At 44.2% G+C, this 23001-nt stretch overlaps 1 protein-coding gene across 3 annotated transcripts; it reads right to left on the bottom strand.

Annotated features, from left to right (window-relative positions):
- Positions 1-70: 70 nt before the first annotated feature.
- Atg13 (Autophagy-related 13) lies at positions 71-22007 on the bottom strand. Of its 3 annotated transcripts, none has more exons than XM_084601221.1 (6): positions 21353-22005; positions 16593-16955; positions 13711-13916; positions 12507-12611; positions 5154-5427; positions 71-1044 (listed from the first exon to the last, which is right to left on the bottom strand). In XM_084601221.1, the coding sequence occupies exons 1-6, from the start codon at positions 21506-21508 to the stop codon at positions 829-831; spliced, it is 1320 nt and encodes a 439-aa protein (XP_084457347.1). In that variant the 5' UTR covers positions 21509-22005; the 3' UTR covers positions 71-828. The 3 variants fall into 3 exon arrangements, with proteins under 3 accessions (XP_084457347.1, XP_084457348.1, XP_084457349.1); XM_084601222.1 differs by having other exon boundaries at positions 16593-16928; positions 21353-22002; XM_084601223.1 differs by lacking the exon at positions 12507-12611 and having other exon boundaries at positions 21353-22007.
- Between the last annotated feature and the right edge of the window lie 994 nt (positions 22008-23001).

Below are 23001 nucleotides of genomic sequence, written 5' to 3' on the forward strand. Positions count from 1 at the left end.
ATTCAAGTTGCCTTTATTAACGGCAGTTGTGTTAATGGGACACGCTGCAAAGTAACCAAAATAAAAAACGGTAGTTTTTTGCCACATTTATTCACAAATGCAAGGGCAGAAACATGAAACACGGTGATCCAGCGGAAAGAAGCATTTTCAAGTTTGTGAACTTGATTCAAAAGCACCATGTGCAGTTCAGTAATCACTTTGGGATATGCTAGTAGTCATAACACATCAAATGTCATCAACAGCAAACAACTGTTAAGATGTTAACCTGGCTCACAAACAATGCATGCATATATCATTATATTTCTGGCATTCTAATTTCAGCACAACTTGCATTTCTAGAGCAAACAGTGACCTACTTAACTTACTTGAAACAGACAATTCAGAGGCTTTGTTTTACAACTAACCTTTATTTATATTAATGTTTGTTCTGGGCAAAATACACCGGTATTATAAAAGAAATCAAGGCCTTACCATCATGTGCACCCAGGAATAAGAAATGACAGGAAAATAAATGGGAAGGGTTTCTTTTTGCATTGATCAACTGCCAAAAAGTAACAGCGGCGAGGAGATTTGGCATTACTGTTGCAGACTGGTGCACTTCAGCAACATTTTAGACGACATTCCCATCCGCAAGTAACTTCCAACACGCACTTTGTACTGTAGTCCTCCTTGTCCATGACTGAGTGCACTGCGGTATCAGCACACTTTGCATTGTAACGACAATCTGCACCACAGCACTTTTCCATCGCAGTCCTGCCAGCTCACTGTTGGCCCAAGGCTGTTCTGTCATGTCGTCCGTTGCACGCTCGGTTGCTATGACACAAGTTTTCACTTTAGTGAATCACTTTGGCAAACAGACTCGACAAACTGATCCAAGTCTGGCAGACTGGACTCAAGCGCAGCCAGATGTGCACTGATTTCGGAGACTTGCTGTTCAAGTGTTGGCTGACATGAGAACGATGACAGCATGGGTGCACTCTGGCACTCCTGGAAAAATGTGCCCAGGTCCGTGCCGCCTTCTTCACCGTCAGCAAACGGTGGCTTCTGCAGGATAAAGAACACCAGGTTAGCTAAAGGTGTGCTGCTTTATGTGCATAATATACGAGGCTCACACTATGTTCACGCAATATGCTGTTGCTAAGGGATGAGACACGTGGGGACAAAAAATATGGTTATGGTTAAGAATGTAAGAAATATAATACTATCTAGAGCAAAGTTAGCTAAACAGAAATTTCAATGACTACACTGACCCAGTCACCATCACCCTCCGGATTAGGTCCGTTGCAGAACACATAAGCTCTCCTGCACTAACCATACTACTCCAGATCTTACTTCATTTTACAGCCAGACTCCCTCTAGAGCCCATGGCTTCCTTCATCCTTAGTTATGGCACATTCCATTGACAGAACTGAAGAGGAAGCAACAAGCAGTGAGATGCGGAGCAGTAGCACACCGAGAGTGCAACTGCCTGCTCTCCCATTGAAACGCTCCATGCTCTCCGAGAGCACGGTGTAAGAAGGTGCATCACATGACCAGATAGTCTTCCCGGCATCTTGTGCAATGAATACGCTTGCCATGTGCACCTTGTTCGGTGGGAGAGCAAGCGCATTTGACATGAGCAAAAAAGGAGGATATGACATGTCTGCGTCACGCGACTTCCTTCGTACTCCGCCTTTTTCGCAGGAGCAGCTCCAACTGCTCTCGCGTTCTGCCGCTGTTCAGTGCTCCTGTTCCGGTTCTGCCGCTGGATCAGAGTGCTCCTGTTCCTATTCGCGCATTGGAACGCAGCTACTTTCGAAAGGGCACTTTTCGGATACTTTTGAGTGCTCCTGTTTTGCCAGTGGGAAAAGACATTAGCAGGATGTTGAACCAGAATTATTTTGGGTCCTGTTCAGGCTCGGGTTCATGCCTTTCGGGTTCGGTTCCGGAGAAACGTTCCGTTCCAGTTTGAACCGGATCGACCCTGCCCGAACGGGTTCAAACAGGTTCAGGAAAAAAACAAAAAAAACCTTTGGGTGTATTGTTATACTCCAATTTCTTAATACTGAGTTTTCTATTCTGTTCCAGTATATAACAAAACCTGAAAATTCATATAGTAGTCCATATATTGTTTTTCTCGTCAGATGTACGTGTCGACCTCCACTTGGTTGTACAGGCTCTAGCAAAATGTTTGAGTGACTGGCGATTAGAGCAGGATGGGGAAAAAATAATGATTATTTTCACTGGCACATAATCAGCTCAAGCTGTCATGCACAGAAAGGAAGTTAAAAAAAAATAATGTTTCCTGCTGCGTTTTTTCAGGTACACAAAATTTCACATGAATTTTATTTTAGAGCGAAACCTCTACTACTACATGTACAACAATATTTCGTCCGGCTCCCACTAAAGAACTTTGAAATAGATCAAGGTCGAACCAAGCATACACCCCAAGATTAACGATGTATGTACCATATGTGTGACTATATACTTCACAGCACGCGGACGCCTTTGCGTTTCGTGTTTATATGGAGGTGAAATGCAAAGGCACTTGTGAGTCCTGACCCAAAATACTCTGTCAAAAATTCTCTCCGCCACGTATAGGGGTTGGAGTCATTATCGTATGTATTTGTCAGAGAAAGGGAATTATCTTGCTCCTGTGGCCACTACGCGATGCGATCACTGTCTTGCTGCGTGTTCTGGTTGCTTGCATAGGCACGCAGTACCTTCTTCTAGAAGCATTTTGAGGCTAGAATGCTAAGTTTAGTCGCATAATTTACAAGTATGACATGCAGAGATTGGCGCTTTGCATGTGGCAATATATTTTCCTTTGTTCTTGTCATCTTTTTGCAAAGGACAGTTTTTCAATATGGTTGTGATGTTTGCAGTGTGCAGTGGTGCTTAAAATATCAGCGAGAAGAGTGCTTTACAAGCAGCAATGAAAGAAAAATGATAAAGGTACGTTGCCAGCAAAGGTGGATCGGAACCGTACTGCAAACCGGTTCAGGTTCAGTTCCAAGATCACGAAACAAATTCGGGTTCGGTTCCGGTTCGACACCCTGGTCATTAGTTATCGCCTCCTAAACCATAAAAGCCAATTGATAAAAGCAAACACATCGTCAAAAGATGTTCATCACAGGCCACAGCAAAGTGGTTACTACAAAGAAAAAAAAAACTTTTCCTAGCTTTAGTCCTAAGAATTATCACGAATACACTGTCAGCATCTTTTTAGTTGATCTTGGGTGAAAACGAATGCATCCCCACTTACAATCAATGCCCAATCCAACCAGTAACACATTATGTCTGCTGTTATCAGAATGCCGATAACAAATCACTGAAAATGCTTTGACAGAATCGAATCTACAGAGCGATTCACCTGCACTGGAACAAAAGACTTAACATACTATGCAACATTAACATATAAGCCTCTTAATAATATTTGTAGCCAACAGATACAATATTCAAAGGTGCTGCTGCCAAGAAGTTTTGCTTTAATATCTGTCGAAACTCTTCGGAGAACGTCGTTGAAGACAAATGTTCTAATACCACTGTCACATGAGCAGTTTGAATCGCGATATCGTGATTTAAGTTTCAAGCGTGGTAAAGATGGACCGTGTTGCACGTGCCCAATCCATTCCGATCGACAAGTGAGATCGGTACAAGAGAGATGGTGCTGCACGCACAATGCGCGATTTGCTTGTAATATATATAATAAAAATACAAGCTTGACTAAAACTTTGTTCTCCTTTCACAATTCCGTTCACAGTTTCATTGCATGAGTAGCAGTTGTGTGTCATCAACTGCGGACACAGGCAGGGCACCAGGCGACTAGCACACACGAAAACTGGCAAACGGGGTCAAGCCTGCACGTTTATTTATCACTGCCAAACCACGCACGTGGTGCCGAGAGTACATAACTTTGCAGCTCAAATCACATAAATTTAGAAACAAAGTTAATTATTTGAAAACTGTACGTTTATAATAAACCTTCTGAGTAGTCCTTGCTTTAGTTGGTATATTTAATTAATATTTGATTAATGTCTGCGACTGTGTCTGTGAAGAAAGTATACAACAGTTGCATCTTGCCTGTACTCACCTATGGGGCTGAAACGTGGAGGCTAACCAAGAGAGTTCTACTTAAGTTGAGGACAACCCAGAGGGCTATGGAACGAAAAATGGTAGGGGTAACATTAAGAGATAGAAAGCGTGCAAAGTGGGTCAGAGAAATAACTCAAGTTACCGACATTCTAGTGGAAATTAAGAAGAAGAAATGGACATGGGCAAGACATGTAGTGCGAAGAGAGGATAACCGATGGTCGCTGAGGGTAACAAACTGGATTCCAAGGGAAGGAAAGCGTAGCAGGGGGCGGCAAAAAGTTAGGTGGGCGGATGAGATTAAGAAGTTCGCAGGGGTCAAGTGGATGCAGCTAGCACAAAACCGGGTTAAGTGGAGAAATATGGGAGAGGCCTTCGCCCTGCAGTGGGTATAATCAGGCTGATGATGATGATGATGAATGTCTGTGAACGAGGGTGACAACGACAGCTCGACCGCGGTCGAGGCAATAGAGCAGGATCGTAGGCTATCGTGATTGAATTTGCAGTGTAGTAACACCGCATCCGCATCGAGCTCGATTTCGGTCGATTTAATCACGATCCAAAGTGCCCGTGTGACAGCGGTATAAGGTAATAAACTTAATCTAGCATTCTTCCATCCTGTAGCCAGCTGGTGCTTCTTCCTCCTTTTCATCACCTGGCAACACTGCTTTATTTGCATCGTGAGTGTGTGCGCATTTTCCTTTCTTTTTTTAAACTTTTAAAATCATTTTACAAACAAAAGTGACAATGCAAGACTTGCCACCTACAAAGCATTGGAATTTCTTGAATCTCAGGTAATTCTCATTTTTCGTTTCTTTTGAACCGTGCAGTGAAACATCATGGCACTTCTGAATGGAGCTAATATATACATGGTCCTATGAAGAGGAGGTATTTAGTAGGCTTAGAAAACGATAGAAAGGTGCAATATGCAACAGACTAATGCTTTCGCCACCAACAACTATTGAAGCGACATTCCAAATGCATTCACTCTCAATTTTCTGCAACAGCTGCAGCAGTGCTCACCACACTAGGGTCGCACCTTTTCTACAGACAGAAGGCAAACAGCCATGAGGAACACATACCAATTCAACGAGGACAAAGTCCTCAGCTGGCAGAAGGACTTCTCGAGGCTCAACAAATGTGTCGTTCACATCAGAATCATTGTCCTCTTCTGAACGGGAGTGGTTACTCGAGATAGATTTGGGAGGTGTGGACAGCAGTGAGGAGAAGGCTGGCTTGGGAAGAGGCCAGGGACTCTCCTCTTCCCTGGCTGCAATCTCCTTCGGATCTCGTGGGCAGGGAGGGGCAAAAGCACCCTGCTGCATGTTGACCAGGTTGTCACCCCCATCCTTGCGCCTGCACACCAAAGTGCATGTGCCGCTGACCGAGCATTCAGATGCAAATCGGGAAAACTGCTCCGTGTGTTGGCAAGTCAAAGCTTAATGCTGTAGCAAGACATTCCACCAGTAACACGCCACACTGAGCTTTAAATCTTGGCCATAGAGGGATGTATTTTGATAAATATCAAATGCAAGAGCAAAGCAGCTCTTGCCCCTCAGAGGACCCCCCTTTCTGCTAATGGCATCGACCAATTCTCATGATGCTAAGGCTAATCCTCTTAGACATGCTAGCGTGTGACAATGGAGGATGTCGCAGATGAAAGGGGGTTCACCATGGCTTCACTGGATTAAGCGCAGCCCCACGAAAATTGGTCGATGCCACTGGCTGAAAGACCTTTACTGAGGGGCACTTGCCGCTTTTTTAACACAATAGCGTTAAAGGCCTTATTTTGCAGAAAATGCAACATTTTGCAGAGTGCAAAGGGGGTGGCAGTTGGCGAGTGCTTTGTAAAAATGCGTGACAAAGTGTGCTACGTCATTCCAAGCACAAAGATCTGCTTTTATAACGCCGCTATTATGTTTATTGTGAAGCAGACATATCGCCGAAAGGCTCACTATCCGCTGAGAGCTTCTCCAAATTGCACCACACCAGCTTCTCGTGTAGCTTGATGTGGTGCCGCATGCATTGAATCTGCTTACTAATACTGTCATTCTAACTACACGGCCAAGACAAAACTGCATTGAAAAAGCATTTTTCAAACATCATGGCAAGAGAACAAAAGAAAACCGCACAATGCAACATACAGTGGCGCAGATGACACTTGATTCGAGTGCAAAACAGCGTAGGCGTCCTACCTAGACAAAGCTGTAGTCCAAAAGCACTTCTTAAACATCATGGCAAGTGTTTGGTTTGGTTTATGGGGTTTAACATCCCAAAGCGACTCAGGCTATGACAGACGCTGTAGTGGACAGCTCCGAAAAGTTCGACCATCTGAGGTTCTTTAACGTGCACTACATCGCACAGCACGTGGGCGCCTTATTTGTCACCTTTACTGAAAAGCGGTGGCGTACAGCCGCGATTTGATCCCACATCCGTGGGTACAGCAGTCGAGCGCCCTAACCACTGCACCACCGCGGCGGGGCTCGTGACAAGAGAATGAAAGAAAAATGTGCACTGTTGCAAATGGTGGCATAGACGACACTCTATTCACCTGCAGATGGCTCTGGCATCCCCGATCTGTGTGCGTAAACAAAGGCTTTGGTCCTCTGCTAATGTACGCTGTCCCACGATATCGAATGTAGGCCTATATTGTGCGTGTTCCGTTCCGAATGTGTCGCTTCTTCTGTTGAGCCACGTCCAAGGATTCCCAGTACCAGTGTCCAATGAAGCGCCGGTGGAGTGCTGGAACCTTGGCAGAGTGCAGACTGTGGGACTGGGCTGCCGTGTTTCACGGATGCTGTCTGCTTCTGTGGCCACCGCCTATGTGCGCGTTTGTGTGTCCTGTGTGCGTGAGTACACATTTGTGAGAGAGTGTGTTCTGGTTTGTTGTGTCTTGATATAATTCTGTTTGGTTGTTCTGTTTTACTGTGTTGAGGGATTGTGTCTTGATCTACAAAATTAGGATTTGTCAGTTTGTTCTTAATGTTTGATCAAATTTTCAGCTATGTTCTGATCTGCAAACTTCACATTGTGCTTCATAAATTTATGTGATCATGATCTGTTCTGTGTTACAAAAAACTTACATGTAATTGTATATCATTTCAATCAAATTAAAGAAATCATCTTATTTCCCCAAAGGAAGGAAGTATATTATACCATATGTTTTGGTTTCCATTATGGTTTGATGGATTGAATGCGTACTTATGTGTGGGTCTTGTGTACTTGTTGATTGGCCGCTTGTGTCATGTGTCCCAAACCTATAAATACTTGTGCTCCTTAAATAAAAGTCAGGCTTGGATATGGTTCCATCAAACTGAGTCTCGGCTTTCTTCAATATGATTGCCTCAGCTGATACAAAAATCGTACTGTGCGAGGACTGTTTTTGGTCACAAACATTTGTATTGTTTAAGCGGCTGTATTTACAAGGGAATGTAGCCTGCACGGCAGCATGTTTGACTAGATGAGAAGCATGCACAATTGGGAGAAGCGCCGAGCGGATAATGAGCCGTACATCGGTACGTCCGGCTTCGCAGCATATATATATAGGGGTGCTTTACAAATATATTGACTTTGAAATGATGTAGCATACACTGTCAAATTTTTCTTCAAAGGACTCACTAAATTGGGCTCTCAAAGCAGAAAAAAATATTTCGGTTTTACATGTGTTGCTATGGTTGTTGTGCTATGGTGAGGTATGGCATGCACAATTGGGAGAAGCGCTGAGCGGATAATGAGCCGTTCATCGGTACGTCCGGCTTCGCAGCATATATCTATAGGGGTGCTTTACAAATATATTGACTTTGAAATGATGTAGCATACACTGTCAAATTTTTCTTCAACGGACTCACTAAATTGGGCTCTCAAAGCAGAAAAAAATATTTCGGTTTTACATGTGTTGCTATGGTTGTTGTGCTATGGTGAGGTATGCTTCTGCAGTGTTTTGAATCTGCCTTTGTAATGATATTTCATACTTTTGCAATCTGTTCTAAGATGGTTGCTCAGTTCTAAGGGACATCATCATAGAACCACTGAAATCAGAGTACTGATTTGAAATCTTTGGAGGCTAAGCCTTCTTTTTACCCCAGTTGGCCCAGCCTGGTGAGAGCAGGGCCACCGCATCTTGCTTACGTCACAGATCAGAGTAGCGCATCTTACTCCTTGTCCAAGAGCCCCAGAAGGTTCGACTCTCATCCAAAAAAATGTCGGTAGCGCCTACTATGTCATGTGTCTCGTTGTGTCACACAACCTGCCGACCAATAAGCACCCGGTGATGTCAGTTGTAAACTACCACCTGCCGGAGCCATAAGCATGATTTTTGCTTACAACGCCGACGATGCCGGATTTTCTGCATGACGGGGCTTTAAAGCTGTCACAGGCGTGGAAGCAGGCTCGAACATTTTGGAGCAGCTTTGGAGCAATCAAATAAGTTTAGGAGCATTCGAATTGCATTTTGGAGCACGTTTATAAAATAAAATGCCCCTGATAATTTGAGACATACAAAATCTCCCCTTTGATTCCTTTTTATGCAATGTCCAGTGCTTTTGCAGACTATGCATGCACCTCTGGCAAGACACGACAAATGGTCAAACATGTAATGATGTTTAAAACAGCACAGGCAGACCTAAGCAACCATTAGGAACAGACTTGCAGCAACGGAACACTTGCTTATGCACCTCATGAACAAACACCAAGTTTGACTGAAAGTTTTCGCCTATTTTGACTTGAGAGATTCAAGTGTGGAGACTACCATCTCGATGCACTCAAGCTGCGCCGCTAGTTTGGGCCTTCACATCAATGGGCACATTTCCGCTATCTTGTGCACATTCTTTGATCTTATGCCTGTGCTGAGAGCACTGGCCGGTAGTGCCTTCAGGGAGGATAAATGGCACTAAAGAGTGGCTTTTTTCTCCTTCAGCTTCTTTACTTCATTGACTCTTGCCAGTACCTAGCTAGTCATGTGTTTGCTTAAGCAACGTTGAATTTCAGTTTTAACACGTTGGTGACAGGCCCTGTGTGGCTTTCCAACACCCCTGGGAAGTTTTCAAGTGATTGGCGACTTTGGCACCCTGTGACGCGTCAAGTATGCTTTTGTCAGACAGAGGCCTGACACGCTTGTCATTGACAAAGAGGCTCGATGGTGAAGTACCTGCTTGTTTTTAAAGTAGGAGCTATAATTCACTGGCCACATTTTCATTATTCTTTTATTGGCAGGGCATCGGGGGTCAGAGACTGTGAGGCATGGATACCGATAGTACTGAAATATAGAAGCCTTGTTATATGCGTACAAAACTTGTATCCTGTCGATAAATACCGGAGGCAGACCGAAGCAGCGGAGGACAGCAAACAAGTAGCTGTGCTCGATTCTGTCAAATGCCTTCGACTGATCTAAGGAGAGAAAGACCCCATCTACTGCCTTCTCTTTTGTATAAGCGAACACGTAGCAATCAAGCTACCTGAACATGACAGCACCAGCATTCCACATTCCTCTTGACTCTCAGCTTCTGACAGCTGAAAGAAAAACTCTAAGACATTTGTCAAATAAGAGAACGTCTATTCTCTCTGCACATTGCAAAATGGCGACGTTAGGCGTTTGTGCCACATTTTACCCATTTAAAAATATTTAGAGGGGTTCAACGCTGCTGAACCGGATGTGGACCAAAAGCTTTCGGTGCGGGCAACTCGATGTTGCCGTTCGTCTCTACCAGGGTGGCAACTACCGGTTGTTGTTATCACCAGCGGTTTCTTCTGCGCCATAGTGTTGCGTGTTTATTGTCTAGAGAGAGTGGGGTGGGGGGTGGAGCTGGCGCGAGGCTCTGTAGGCCTGCGTCAGCTCGCTGAACGAGTGCAGGCCCTCCTTCGTAAATCCCAGATTAGAGGTCACCTGAGCTCAGTTTGAAGAACCTCGAGCTAAAAGGTTGGCAGCCTCATTTCCAGGATTCCTGGAGTGCACAGGCACCCCACGCCTCCTGCACTCGGCGGCTTCCGCCCCCGTCCTCCCGAGTGAGGAAGCCACCCTCTCTGGCGTTACGGTGGCAAGACGCTCTGGCTCCACGAGGCCGCAGCGCCTGAGTGCGGGCCGCACTATGGTTTAAAGCAAGAGCATTGCAAGAACTTGTGTACTTTTTACTGCCGAACAAGTTTCCTAACGGTTCCCGCAACACTAACGTAGTAGTTAGCACTACCTGCTTCACTTTCTGCTCATGCTTCTCTCTCCATTGGAGATTCAAAAGTCTAGGAGAATGTGCTATGTCACATGCACAGTGCATTTTTTTACAATTAGTACCTCCAATCGCTTGCCGGTCATATTAAGTTTACTTGCAAAGTTTTAAATTATGCTTCACACTTCGCTAACTTGCGATAATTTTCTTTGTATTGAGCCCTGTGAAAGAGGTGTCATACCTCCGCCACTGGTGCACTGCTATCGTTGCTGTGTTGAGCTAAATTTGATAGTAAAACATTGCAGCAACAGGTTTGGAGTAGTTTTGGAGCAATATTTTGTCTTGGAGCAGAATGGAAAGCAGTTTAAGCAGAATGGAGCAATTGGGGCAGTGCTTCTACTCTTGCTGTCACGTTAAAATGGCCTGTACGCAACTTTGGCTACAAAGCACTAAGTATTGTCAGCTGCACAATCAAAAGTAATACTACTAATAATATGTTTGGTTGATGCAGCAGTGCAGTTAAACCATTCCTCTCCCTCACTCCTACAAGTAAACTTTTGTTATGCTGGAATGCCATATCAGAAAAGCATTGAGATATAATGAAGCCTGACCAAGGAGTCGATGCTTAGCAATAACTAGGTAGACACATGAGATGACGCAATTTCATGTGACCACGGCTTTCATGCTATGAATAGAACTTCGCACTGTTTAAACTATTACACACTCCTGCAACCAAATCGAGACCTGTACCCTGTGTCACAAATTACTGCACCACCTAGTTGTCAACTTCAGGATAGAAATGGAGAAACAAGAGCAATAAAAAAAGTGGCATAAGTTTAGCTCTAGCACAGGTGTTATAGGATCCTCATTTCCCGATGACTCTTCTATCTTCCGCTGTAGTTCAATGATTATTAACTGTATGATCAAGCTTTATGTGCCAAAGAAACACTGGTGTTATTTCTCGCCACAGAAGATAGCAAATGCTGATGCCCATTGTGTATTTGCTGGCACCTTTATTGGAGAGTTTATTTTTCATTGCTAACAATGCCTGTAAACAAATAAAAGCTTGTTTTGTATTATTGCTTCTTTGTACCCTTTACCATCAATGTATGAGGTCTCACTCTATGACACACAATATGCGTCGAAATGGGGTCACCATCACTTTTCCCAAACAAGGCTCCAACTTCTTCCACATTCATCAAAAGCTTCCGCTACTTTTGAGCGCCCGTACTGGAGTTTCATGTCAATACAGTTCAATTTTCCTCCCCTACTGTAAACATTTAAGGTTAGAATTATTCAGAGAAAGATTAAAACCTACCTTCACTGTAATGAAGGTGACTCGCCGTAGACTGTTACATTTTACAATTTACGACAATGCACTCAAAACAATATGCGAATTCAAAACGATGCTGAAATGAAGTGCAACAGTCTAATAACTTCGTTTTGCTATATGGCACCTGCAACTTCAAACAGAAAGCAGATACTGTAGTATTCCCTCCCAAAACTGTGCTCCAGGGTATGGCCCCTGGACTCATTCTGGTCCACAGTGCATGCAGTAAAAGTTGAGAGAACTATACAAGCGTTTTACTAGAAAAAATTCACAATGAGCTGCACATGTCCAGCACAATTCTATGCCTATCAAAAGGTGCACGTACATCTTGTGCGCGCCGTATGTGATTATTCTGCACGAAAGTGAGAAAGCAATAGTTGAAAACCATGCAATGAAGAAGAGTTTGGAGTGTCACAGCCCCAACCTCTACGGAAGCCTCACCAATCTCAGTGATATCAGCTGGATGATAACCACCAAGGACCTGAGAGGGGAAAAATGCGAAGAACTACTAAAAAGTTTTTTACTCTTACAATAAGACAAAGCTGTTAACTGTCGTGGAGCCAAGCTGCTTTTTGAGCCATTCATGCACCACTTCATCAGCACAAACTTGCCAGTGTTGTAGCACGCAGGAAAAAAATTGCAAAAAAAGAAAAAAAATGCAGAAACCAGCGGCTACACTCTGTCAGAAACTATGCCACAATGCAGTTTGCAAGAGAGGATGCTGCAAGAATGTGTGCCATGGAATGGATATGCCAACAAACAGCCATTCCTGCAATGAAGTGAAGGTTAGTGCACAGTAAGTATGAAGATTAAAAAAAAAAAAAGAATATTAGCAGCACAGAACCACGCATGCACACATGCAAAAGTCAGGTTCAATGTCAGTCGAGAAAAACCAAAGGGTGCAATGAACATCAAACTAGCAGTATAGACAACAAACGAACACAAACCCATTAGCACATCCGTTGTGACCTGCAACGCTGCTTTGCCTCCTGATCCCTTCTGAAGGCAAGTCTTTGTCGCTTCGCTTTACGGCATCAGTTGCTACGTCCGTGCTACACGCATGAGGAGGAAGGATGGAAGGAAGAGAAAGAGACACAAGGCAGAGAGGCAGTCAGGCAATCAAGGCACACGTCGCAGACAGAGAGGTCCCACATGCGTGGCCCCCTCCCCACTCCCTTCAATGACTACTGCACAAAGCCACACACCAAGAACCTTAGCAAAAATAAAAATCAACTGTGCTACTTGGCACCCAGAGTGGCAAGTCGCTGGCAAACGGTGACAGCCAAACTGATACAGTGAACTGCAGCTCTAATTATGGTGGTGTGAAACAACAACGGGTGCAAACAAAAATGCAACACTTTGTGAGGCAGTGCAACAGCAGGGAGTCTTGGCAAATGTACAGCCATGCTTTCAACCAAGAACGGGCAATGAGGCGAGTCAACTAGAGACATTATATGCTTAGAAGCTGCATTATAGCAGTAAAGACTGATTCAGAAGAACTGGTGCTGAATGCATTTTGCGACTAACCATCCTAAATTCTATGATACAGAAACAGTACAACAGTATTAATTGAGAATGAACAGTAATAATAATGCCTTTTCAAAATTTGAAAGTCAATGAGACCAATAAACATTTTATCAACAGAGATTTACCTTCCTATATAGTTGGTAGAAGCATAAATAATTATGGGTACAAATTAAATGCAACGCTATGCAGTACACATGTGAGAGTGCACTAACACCAATATGAAAAGCAAAACAAAGAAAAAGGAAAAAAAAAAATCAGAATGCGAATCACATTGACCTGCAGAGTACTCTCAGGTAAAGTACTGCCCACTAAAATGCGCACTTTGTACTCCGAATGAATCACAATGCACTATGGTTACCTCAGATATAAAGCATAATTATTTACATTTGTAAATAGTTCACACAGAAGACAACTGGAAAGAGATAAAGAAAAAAAAATGCATATTACCTAGGAGTAACATCCAATGAGGATAAAAAAAAAAGCATAACATACTCAAAGATCTGCTCTTTCAAGGACTTTTACAAGGCGACAATACATTTGAGAACAGGAGAAGCATCAATTTTCTTTTTTTCCTTCCATGCATGCATGGCATAAAAGAAAAATATGCCTGACACTTGCACATACCTGTGCCGTGCACGTACTCCCCTGGGACTAAGGTCTGGCTTGAAGTAATCACTCTTAAGCATCATGGCAGGGTGGGCCTGGTTGATGGCCCGCTGAGGGGAGATGGTCATTTTGGTGCGGTAGACCACCCCAAGAGTCAATGTGCCCGTAGGAGTTACCACTTGCCCCACCTGTACTCGCTGGCACTCTTCACCCAGCAGGTCCAACTGTTGAGTATAGCACGGGCAAGGACAGTAAGTAACATCCTCCGAACATAACGATGAGCTCTATTCGGATAAAACCTGCACATGCGTACATGCATCCATGCTCACACAAATATGTCCCCTATTTATTCTTTTCTGTCCCTCCTTTTTATCTCTTTCAGACAGAATGTAACGAAGCAAGAAAATGATTGACGACGATCAAAAGTCCCCCATTTTCCGAAATATAGTCCAATCTCGTAGCTGCGATTTGGTTTCCTTAACTGGGTGCCATCCTGTGGCTGCAACTAGGCCCGCCATTGGCCACAGAGATCATTCTGGATGCTGCTTGCCTTATTTTGGGACGACGGCACACTGCTTTAATGCCTATACACATTTCCCTCACTTGCAGCCATTTGCTGCATCTAGTACACCGACAATGTGTGGTGGCCACATGCTGATTACAGTCCTTGCAATAAAGCGACTTCGTAACGCGACGGAGCTGCTAGTAAACAGCAACAATTGCTACTGTGTTGCACTGCAAAAAAAAGGTAGCAGACGACTTTACAATTTTAGAGCAATTCTACGACATTCATAAAAGTCTGCACAAAAGCAAAGCACTCAATGAAACCAGAAGAAACCACCATTCTCTCTTGGGCTTCATCTCAAATGCAAAATACCATCATAGCGGCGTGCATTTGATAAATTTACGGCGATCCAAACTGGTTTTGCCAGTTTCTTGGGAGTCATTTGATACTGTAAACATTTTTGCTAGACCCAAGGCTGAATTAACGAGATTTAAACTACAAACTCGACTATAGGCTACAAAAAAGTATATTAAGGAAGTTTCTGATGTTTTCTGAAGTTTTTGTGCTATTGCACTGTCAATGGGTCAGGCTCCTGCAACTTCTCTTTGGAGTCCTTCCAAGATTATTTTACAATATTGACATGAATGGGTGGAAGCAGTCCAGTAACCAGGAAGGCACTGAAAGGCTTGTAAAGTAAATTTTATACTGGGCTCACGTGAGCCCACAATGAATTGTACAATTTGGCCGTAGTGATAGCAACAAACGTGATTGGCAGTCATTGAACTACAAAATGTGTGCTGCTCTTAGCAGTGCTCAATTTAAAGGTGGCAAGGAAACATTGAGATAACGCCACCAAAGGCAACTAGAATTATCTCGAACAATATGGAAGCAGTCATGCGTGGTTGCGATCATTCAAGATTAACCACAGCTCATCTTGTCTTAAAAAGAAAGTGATAAAGCCACATCCTAGCAGCACTAAGCATGAAAAAAAGAAAAAAAAGCTTCGCAGAAATTTATGTGATATAGTTTGCTGCACTGGCTTGCTTGACATAGCAGTACGCGAAAGTCCTCAAATCAGCGCTGTTTCTTTGTAAGATTTTTTTTTTGGTGTCCCTTGGAGATAATTTCTATTCGAATGCCTTAACTGCTGGTCTTCATGTTTCTTTTGTTCCTCTAGGTATGCAATAATGTCATGCGACCTCAAACAGATGTTCACTCCTTCATAACTACAACTTTAAAGTTATAGAGTACAGATATGTTGACCTTGCGTAAAATTGCTCAATACACATTCAGGAGATGCAATTATCTAAGGCTGCAACATCTATTTCACGTACGTTTGTGCAGACAGCGCTTTCTGGGTTTCAGACGCCGCCCATGATGGCAGGAGGCGTGCGTGACATCACGTTTCAAACCGACTTGCATCCCCTGTATTGGGGTGTCATTGCTTCAGCTATCTGCGTCTGTGGGTTCCGTAATGGCGGCGTTAAAAGATGCCAGAAATCAACAGTTAAAACGCAGAAATGGCAGTGCGAACGTCGATTATTCAGATATCGAGGTGATCTGGGAATATATATCACACAGCTGCGATCCCGCTGCCTGATCAAGCCACGAAGAGTAAAACAAGGCGGGAGAGTCAAACATTTTGGTCAAGCGTGCGCACCCAACTAAGTAATAGCTGTGCATGTTATAATCTACACTGATATGCATGAAACAAGTTTTTCTGAAATTGAGAACATCAAGGAATCCCAGACATTCATCCCTTCATGCGCCAAAAATCAGCCACTGCGCCGGGATAGGGGTGTGGCTGAAATAGCAATTTTTATATGACATAAGCAGCGCCAGCAGTAGAGGGAGTTCACTAGCATCGGCAAACAATATGCAGCAATTTTTGTCTGGTGCATTGTTGCTACCCGTTGGACTTGCGGGCACTGCTCCCACAAAGGTTGTAAATTGTGGGGTTTAATGTCCCAAAGTGACGCATGGGCTATGAGGCACAACACCAGTGAAGGGCTCTGAATTAATCCAGACCACCTAGGTTTCCTTAAGCGCTGACACCGCAGAGCACACGGGCCCTTTTAGCAATTCACCTTCATCAAAATGAAGCTGCTGTAGATAGAAGAGAACCCGGCTCCTTTGGCTCAGTAACCTAGCACTGTGACCACTAAGCCACTGCAGCACGTAATCTGTGTCATTTTCAAACCGAGAGGATTACCAAACTCTGAAAGGAGTGAAGTTTCTATTGTATAAGAATGTGCACTCAAATGTTCCTTTTATGTGAGCACAGGATCCAGCAGTTGCTGCCAAAGCAGTGAAAACATGTCTGAGCAATGTCCGACTGCCACAAACACCATCCTTTTTCTAAAACGGGAGATGGCGGGAAAGCCTTGGTACATGCCTGGGGCTCCCCCATGTAGACATTGAAGCAGATGATATAGGAATCCCGACTTTGGCCAAGAGAGAGCCTGTATGCAGGTGTCACACGTGTGATGGCAATGAGTGACTTCAGCAGCAGGCTCATTCGGCTGTAGACAGAGTAGGTGACCTGGACGGAAGGGTCGCAGGCAGTGCTCACGGACAGCTCCCACACCTCCAGCACCAAAGTGTCACCATCAACGGTTTGCAGTGAAATCTGTGTGCAAAGGCTGGGTCCACCTGGCTCTGGTATTTTGCCACCCAAAGCCTCATTCACTTGCACCTGGATCTCGGGCAAGTCTGGAATGTCCAAGTTGAACTGCGGGAAGGAAGGAGGTGCACCAGTCTTGCCAGTGTCGAAACACGAGCAAGTCAGCAATGCAGTTTCAAAGAGCAGCATGCAAGAATCAAAGGTAAGAAAACAAATGCAGGCAGAGGGGATCCTGCACTACTTTGAGTCCTTCTGCAAACATCAGCATTCTTCTCACAGCTGTTCTTCCAAGAAAATATGCTCACCCAGAACATGGACTCTATAAGTGACTGGCTAATACTATACGTTATTTATCTCTGACGAAGAGTTATCCATTTATTTTGTGTTAATACAATCCGGAAGAAAAAATGACCAACCCGTATAGCCATATGAGCCTGCCGCATGTTGACTAAACAAAAGAGACCCAACCAGATTAGAACCTAATTTGCCAATTTAAATTAAAAGAGCATGTGAAGCATATCTTGCCAAGGAAAGCAAGCCAGAGCAAGCACAGGCAGTGGCTAAGATACTTCGCTTAACATGGCAAGACGTGGCAAATAGCAAAGCTAAATGAAGCAAAAGTTAGGTAAAAGAGTGCTAAATAATGCCTCTATATTTATACTTGTGCTCAGCAAAGTTAAGCAGCCATTTAATTTTTTAAATTAAAATTAAGTATTAAAATCTTCATCCCAATTTCTTGAATGTGTCTTCCAATAGGCACCTGTTTAGGTTATCATCAACTAAAAATAATGCGCACACTTTAACAGCTACCCTCACTGCAAGAATACACCTGTAGTTGCTCTGACATCGTTTGCAACTTGCGTGCTTGCCGCAATTCTAAGCTCAAGCAGCATCAATGCAATGTGAGCTTGGGCCCACGTGCATCATACTGCTGCTGTGACAAGCTTGCATTTTCTCCATCCCACTTATTTATCTCAGTCAACATGCAATCAGATGCTCAAATAAGCTCTGCAAATTAGCCTAGAGTAACTGTGTTTGTGATAAAATTGCATTTTTGTGTGCTGACACAAAAACAAGGCTCATTCCCACAAATTGCTACAACATCCATTGCCACTGCCATCATTTTCTAATTACACTACTTCTTTTCCCACGTGACAGTGCAGACGAAAGTGTCATTTAGTCAAGAGAAGTGCATTTCATGCAAATGCAACTAAATTCGCCAGTGTGACAGGCATATTTTCATGCATCCCATTAGTTGAGGAGAGGACATAGGCTGTCTATCATTGATAAAGCATATTCGTTCATATCCATTTCATACAGAGGGACAATTAATCTTTAAGTACTCACAATCGTAAGGCTGCAATGGAGTGAATTATGCTCTTCAACTCTTTGAAACAAAAAAGAGTGCTTGCCATTCTTGCAAGCACCAGAGTGATTGCAAGAATGGTGCAAGAGCGGTGCTTTGAGGTGAACTTTTCACCTCAAAGCACCTTTGCATGTGCAGGGGTGCATGCATTGCACTGAATTAAAAAAAAAAAAAAAAAACACATCTTACAGCCGTTCTCCGTAGCTGTTCGGCTGCAGTTGGGTGGCTGTCAATAAGCGGTATGCACTGAGCCCACATGGCGCTCAACTATGCTACCGGCAGCCATTTTTGTGGTGCACGTAGCAGACAAAATCCTGCGAGTACTGCTCCGAAATCGTGTATTCGTCTTGTTACAGTGGCTCACTTGCCACATTCATGCTGTTACTTAGACTCCGCATGCATCAGAAATCGGGCCTGTAATTGTTGCACTCGATAGCTGCGTAAAAATGCGTCTTAAACAAGCACCACTTAGGGTGGGCTCATGATCTATTTAACGCTGCTCTAGCCGAGGTACGCGAAAAAAGTGCAGCGACAAGCGTTGTTCGTGGAATTAGGTTTCCCTCTGTTCCGGAAAGAAAGCTTGGACAATGGTGACAACAGCCATTCCGTGAATCCGAAAAGCAGCGTATGGTTCTGCAGCTGGTCTACGGTGCTCTTGCACTACTCTAGACGACGTATCTGTGACCCTTGATTTCGATCTCTTCTGCATATGTGCCCTAGGCATAGTGCTCCAGAGTTTACCCTTGGGGTTACTTGTGAACGTCTAGGACGAGGTGCATCCCAGATAAGCTCAGGATGGACACCAATTAAATTTTCCCAAAAGCTGTACGTATGAAATATGTGACCTCGTCCTGTTTTAGACCTTGAAATGATAGAGTCCTTGAGGCATGTGCTGTTTCCCGGGGGTATCGCTGCCACCCTGGAAATTAGTCTTTTTTTTCTTTGTATACATTCTGGGAATCTATGCTTGCGCTAGGGCGATAATGCAAGCTCGCCGCCTAGCTCGGCAACCAGCCAGTTTTCGATCACAGCACTGTACGAGCATTGTGTTTACATATGCCAACACTAAAAGACAGACACGATAGGGATAAAGCACCGAGTACCGAGTATCGGCTTCACACTACTTTTGTTAACACGCAGGGTGCACAGCTTAAAAATGAGCCACCGCCATGCACTTAGCCTATTTTAGTGCCTCAATGAGCTACCATTAAATGCGATAGTCGACAGCAATCTGTGTAAAAAAAACAAACAAAAAATGTTTCCCTAGTGTGCTAACAATAACGCGTTTAAATTCCGACTCTCCGCTTTCACGGAATGCGACAGTGGACAGCAACCTTTGTGTAAAAAAAAAGTTTCTCTAGTGTGCTAACAATAAAATTAGAGGGCCTCTTAGATGTCTCCCAAGAGGAAAATGGCGAAAACCTACCCTTCCTGTCCTATAATTTGCCTCCCATCGTTAGCCTCTTGTCGGCATTCGTTGCAGTGCTACATATAATTGGTTTACAGGAAAGGAAAGAAGCAGTGTCTATCACATTTTCTTTAGCAAGTGCGAGTTTGGACGGTACACCATCGCTCCGGTCACGGGCGTTCCTTGGCGCGCGTTCAAGTGTGGCATTGCAGATGGCAGGGACGCATCCCGCCTTGGCCAATCAGAACGCCGCAAAAGCGAGACACACTTTGTCCATCACAGCATGAGCCATTAAAGGCTTTCGCCTTAATAACTTTAAATTCCAACTCTCCAATTTCCCGGAATGCGACAGTGGACAGCAACCTTTGTGTAAAAAAAACATTTCTCTAGTGTGCTAACAATAACGCTTTTAAATTTCGACTCCGATTTCACGGAATGCGACAGTGGACAGCAACCTTTGTGTAAAAAAAAAAAAAAATATCTCCACTGTGCTAATAATAACGCTTCCAAATTTCGATTCTCTGATTTCACGCAAGTGCTGCTTCCCCTGATCATTATCTGCATTTCAAGTCAGTCCACAGCATCGTTGGACCTGTTTCTCAACCTCGGCTAGAGCAGCGCTAAGCAGCGACTCTGCCCACCCGAAATGATGTTTATTTCCAACTTAGTTTCTTGCTGCCGTCGCGCGCGGCAACGGCCGGCCGATTTCCCCATGTTCGAGAGTTCTAAAAGGCAATCTGAAAGCACCGCACGAGGAAAACATGCTAATGGAGGCATTCGTTTGCTACCTGCACCACAAGTATGGCAGCTGGCTGTGTAGTTGGGTGCCACGTGAGTGCTAGTGCATGCCACCTATGATTGTGCTGCTTGAAGCCTGACCTTTGAAGCCTGCTTGAAGTTATAAGCTGCAAATTCTTTCGTAACGTGGCAGCAAGATAACCTGGATGTAGACTGGGACTGCTACAACACTCTGCTATGTACTATTAGAGTGCCTTGATACCAAAAAGACCAGTGTCAAGATAGAGCCAATTCCACTTTGCCTGCATGTCAACATTTCCTAACCAAAGTCTCAAGACAGGCTGAAATTAAAGACAAGCATACAAAGGTGACAACTGAAGCCTGCTAGATTGCGTTTTTTTTTTTAGAATTCATTACAAACCGTAGGTTTTTTGCGGCAAAGTTTTTGATACAAACGTAGTAATGGATCGCTCTTGCAGCAGTTAAAAAACGAAACCTGATAAGCGCAAAGCTGCATGTTATACAGCGCAATTTTAATGATCGCTCGCCTTCCATTTCCTTGGTCCACGAGGATAGAAAAGACCTCAGTACGTAAATGCGGCCACTCAAATAAATAATAAATGCAGGCAAAACTTGAGCTACTTGCGCACAGAGCCAAAGCATTACTTCGGGGCATGATGCACGCTGATCGCGATCATTTCGGCCATCCGATGTTCCAAATTCCGCTCCGAAACCGCAGTGCACGCACGTGTCGACAAATTTAGCATACTGTGCTTTATTTTAACGGAGCCACCGACAATTTCAAGATCTATAGCGGATACGGTAGAAGTCTCAAGTCTACCTTTCATCCGCCGGATATCCTGCAGCGAACTGCACATTAGTGGTGACTAGAGGGCAGAACATGACAAAAAAGGTCGTAATATGCCTGGCTAGCCGACAGGCTCACAGAGGCCACGAAGGTCGCCGTTTCCGCGCGACCCGGAACATTAGGTCGCGCTACAGGGGAAAAGGCACGCTTACCCAGTCGGACAACGCGGAATATGGCTTTGACTTTGTTTTCTGCTTCACGCCAAAGCGAGACTGCACGATCACTTGAACAGACTTGCAGGCCAAGAACAGGGTAAACCTCTCAAGCTCTTTCCTGTCGTGGGGAGACACCTTCATGCCTGTCGACATGTTGACAGTTGCAGGGAAGTGCCGCGTTTCAGATGAGCGAAAGTCCGCAGAACCACATCTGCTGGTGCCGAAACCCGTCGCCGAGCGGGGACCTCATAACCCAGTGGGAATCGGCGCCGCACCAAGCCCAGAGCGCGCGTAAACAAGGACGAAGACGCCTAATCAATCTTCAATATGCGGAGAATCCGAATGTCCGAACTCCAAAACACACTACACTGACTGCTTTCGGCTCAGCCTACAACATGTGCAGGTGAACGCTTCATTCGCGCATTCGCCAATATTGTACACTGAACTTTCAGAAGCATCATAGTTAATAAATTTCTGCTATATACAACCGCACTACCCAAGCTGCGCCGAGCGTAACACCACGACATCGTTATTAGCTATCCCAGCATGCAACGTTTGACGTTTGTTCCAAAACATAAGAGAGTCAGGAAAGCGAAGTGTATTTCGGTTTTTCTTCGTTATTTCTATACAATTTTGACGTTCATCAAAACTAAAATCTGAACATCATTTTCACAAAATATGATATCTTTGCAAGACTTAAGACCTTAAGACCACGACGACCACGCACTCGACAGGTTGTTGCGTTGCAACGCATACATGTCATACATGTTGGGAGAAGCGGAGCAGTCTACTGGAAGCTGGAAGCACTGGAAGGCCCAGCAGAAAGGAGTTATTTTATTATTCAAGTCGTGTCTTTACAGTAGGGGCTATTTTAGAACAACATCCAACAATTCTACAAAAATAATTTCTTTAATAGAGCGTTTCAAGTGTTTTGGAGGCGAGAAGTTTTTATATACATAACTTTCTTGAGGCGAGTAAACAAATTGCTGCGTCATCAACAGGATAGATAAGCAGCTTCTGGCGCAGCCCTGCTGGTTTTTAATGTCTATGGAAAGGTTTACATTTAAATCGTGAGTGGTGCAACCAAGACCGACTGAAATACAGACCTGCACAGATAGCACTGCTCCAGCGCGCACCTTCTAGTTGATAGCCTTCGCCGCTAGGGAACGAACACTACGGGTAACCTGGCGATACTGTAAACCTGTTAATAAGAAGGGTCTATTAGTTCTGTCATTTTTCTTCGTCGTTATAGTTTATTTATCTGTCCACGCTGTAATGCACAAGCACCTGTTCTGCGCATGTGCAGCGAGTAACTGCAGGGCCGGCGTTGCTGCGACCCGGTTGGAATAAGCTAGAAGCTTGGTGCAACCGGGTGAAAATAAGCAAACCGTTATTGCAACCCATGGATTGGCTTGGCTTTGTTTATTATTTTCGGATTGGGGTTTTTGCAGGAAAGCCAAAGGCAGATCACGTGTCGTGTGTTTGTAAACGACGTTTGGAATGTGTGGTCGTGTGAATCGCGATTTTTGCGTCGTGCACATTTCGTGCCTCAGTGCTCATTTTGAAGTTTCTTCATGGATTACGTTAGTAACGACAGAGGCGATAGACGCAGTAGAGGCTTCGTGCATCCACGGAAGTTGAAAGAG

The sequence above is a fragment of the Amblyomma maculatum genome, chromosome 4, assembly GCF_055883805.1.
Source record: "Amblyomma maculatum isolate TAMU_Amacu chromosome 4, ASM5588380v1, whole genome shotgun sequence".
Classification (NCBI taxonomy): Eukaryota; Metazoa; Arthropoda; class Arachnida; order Ixodida; family Ixodidae; genus Amblyomma; species Amblyomma maculatum.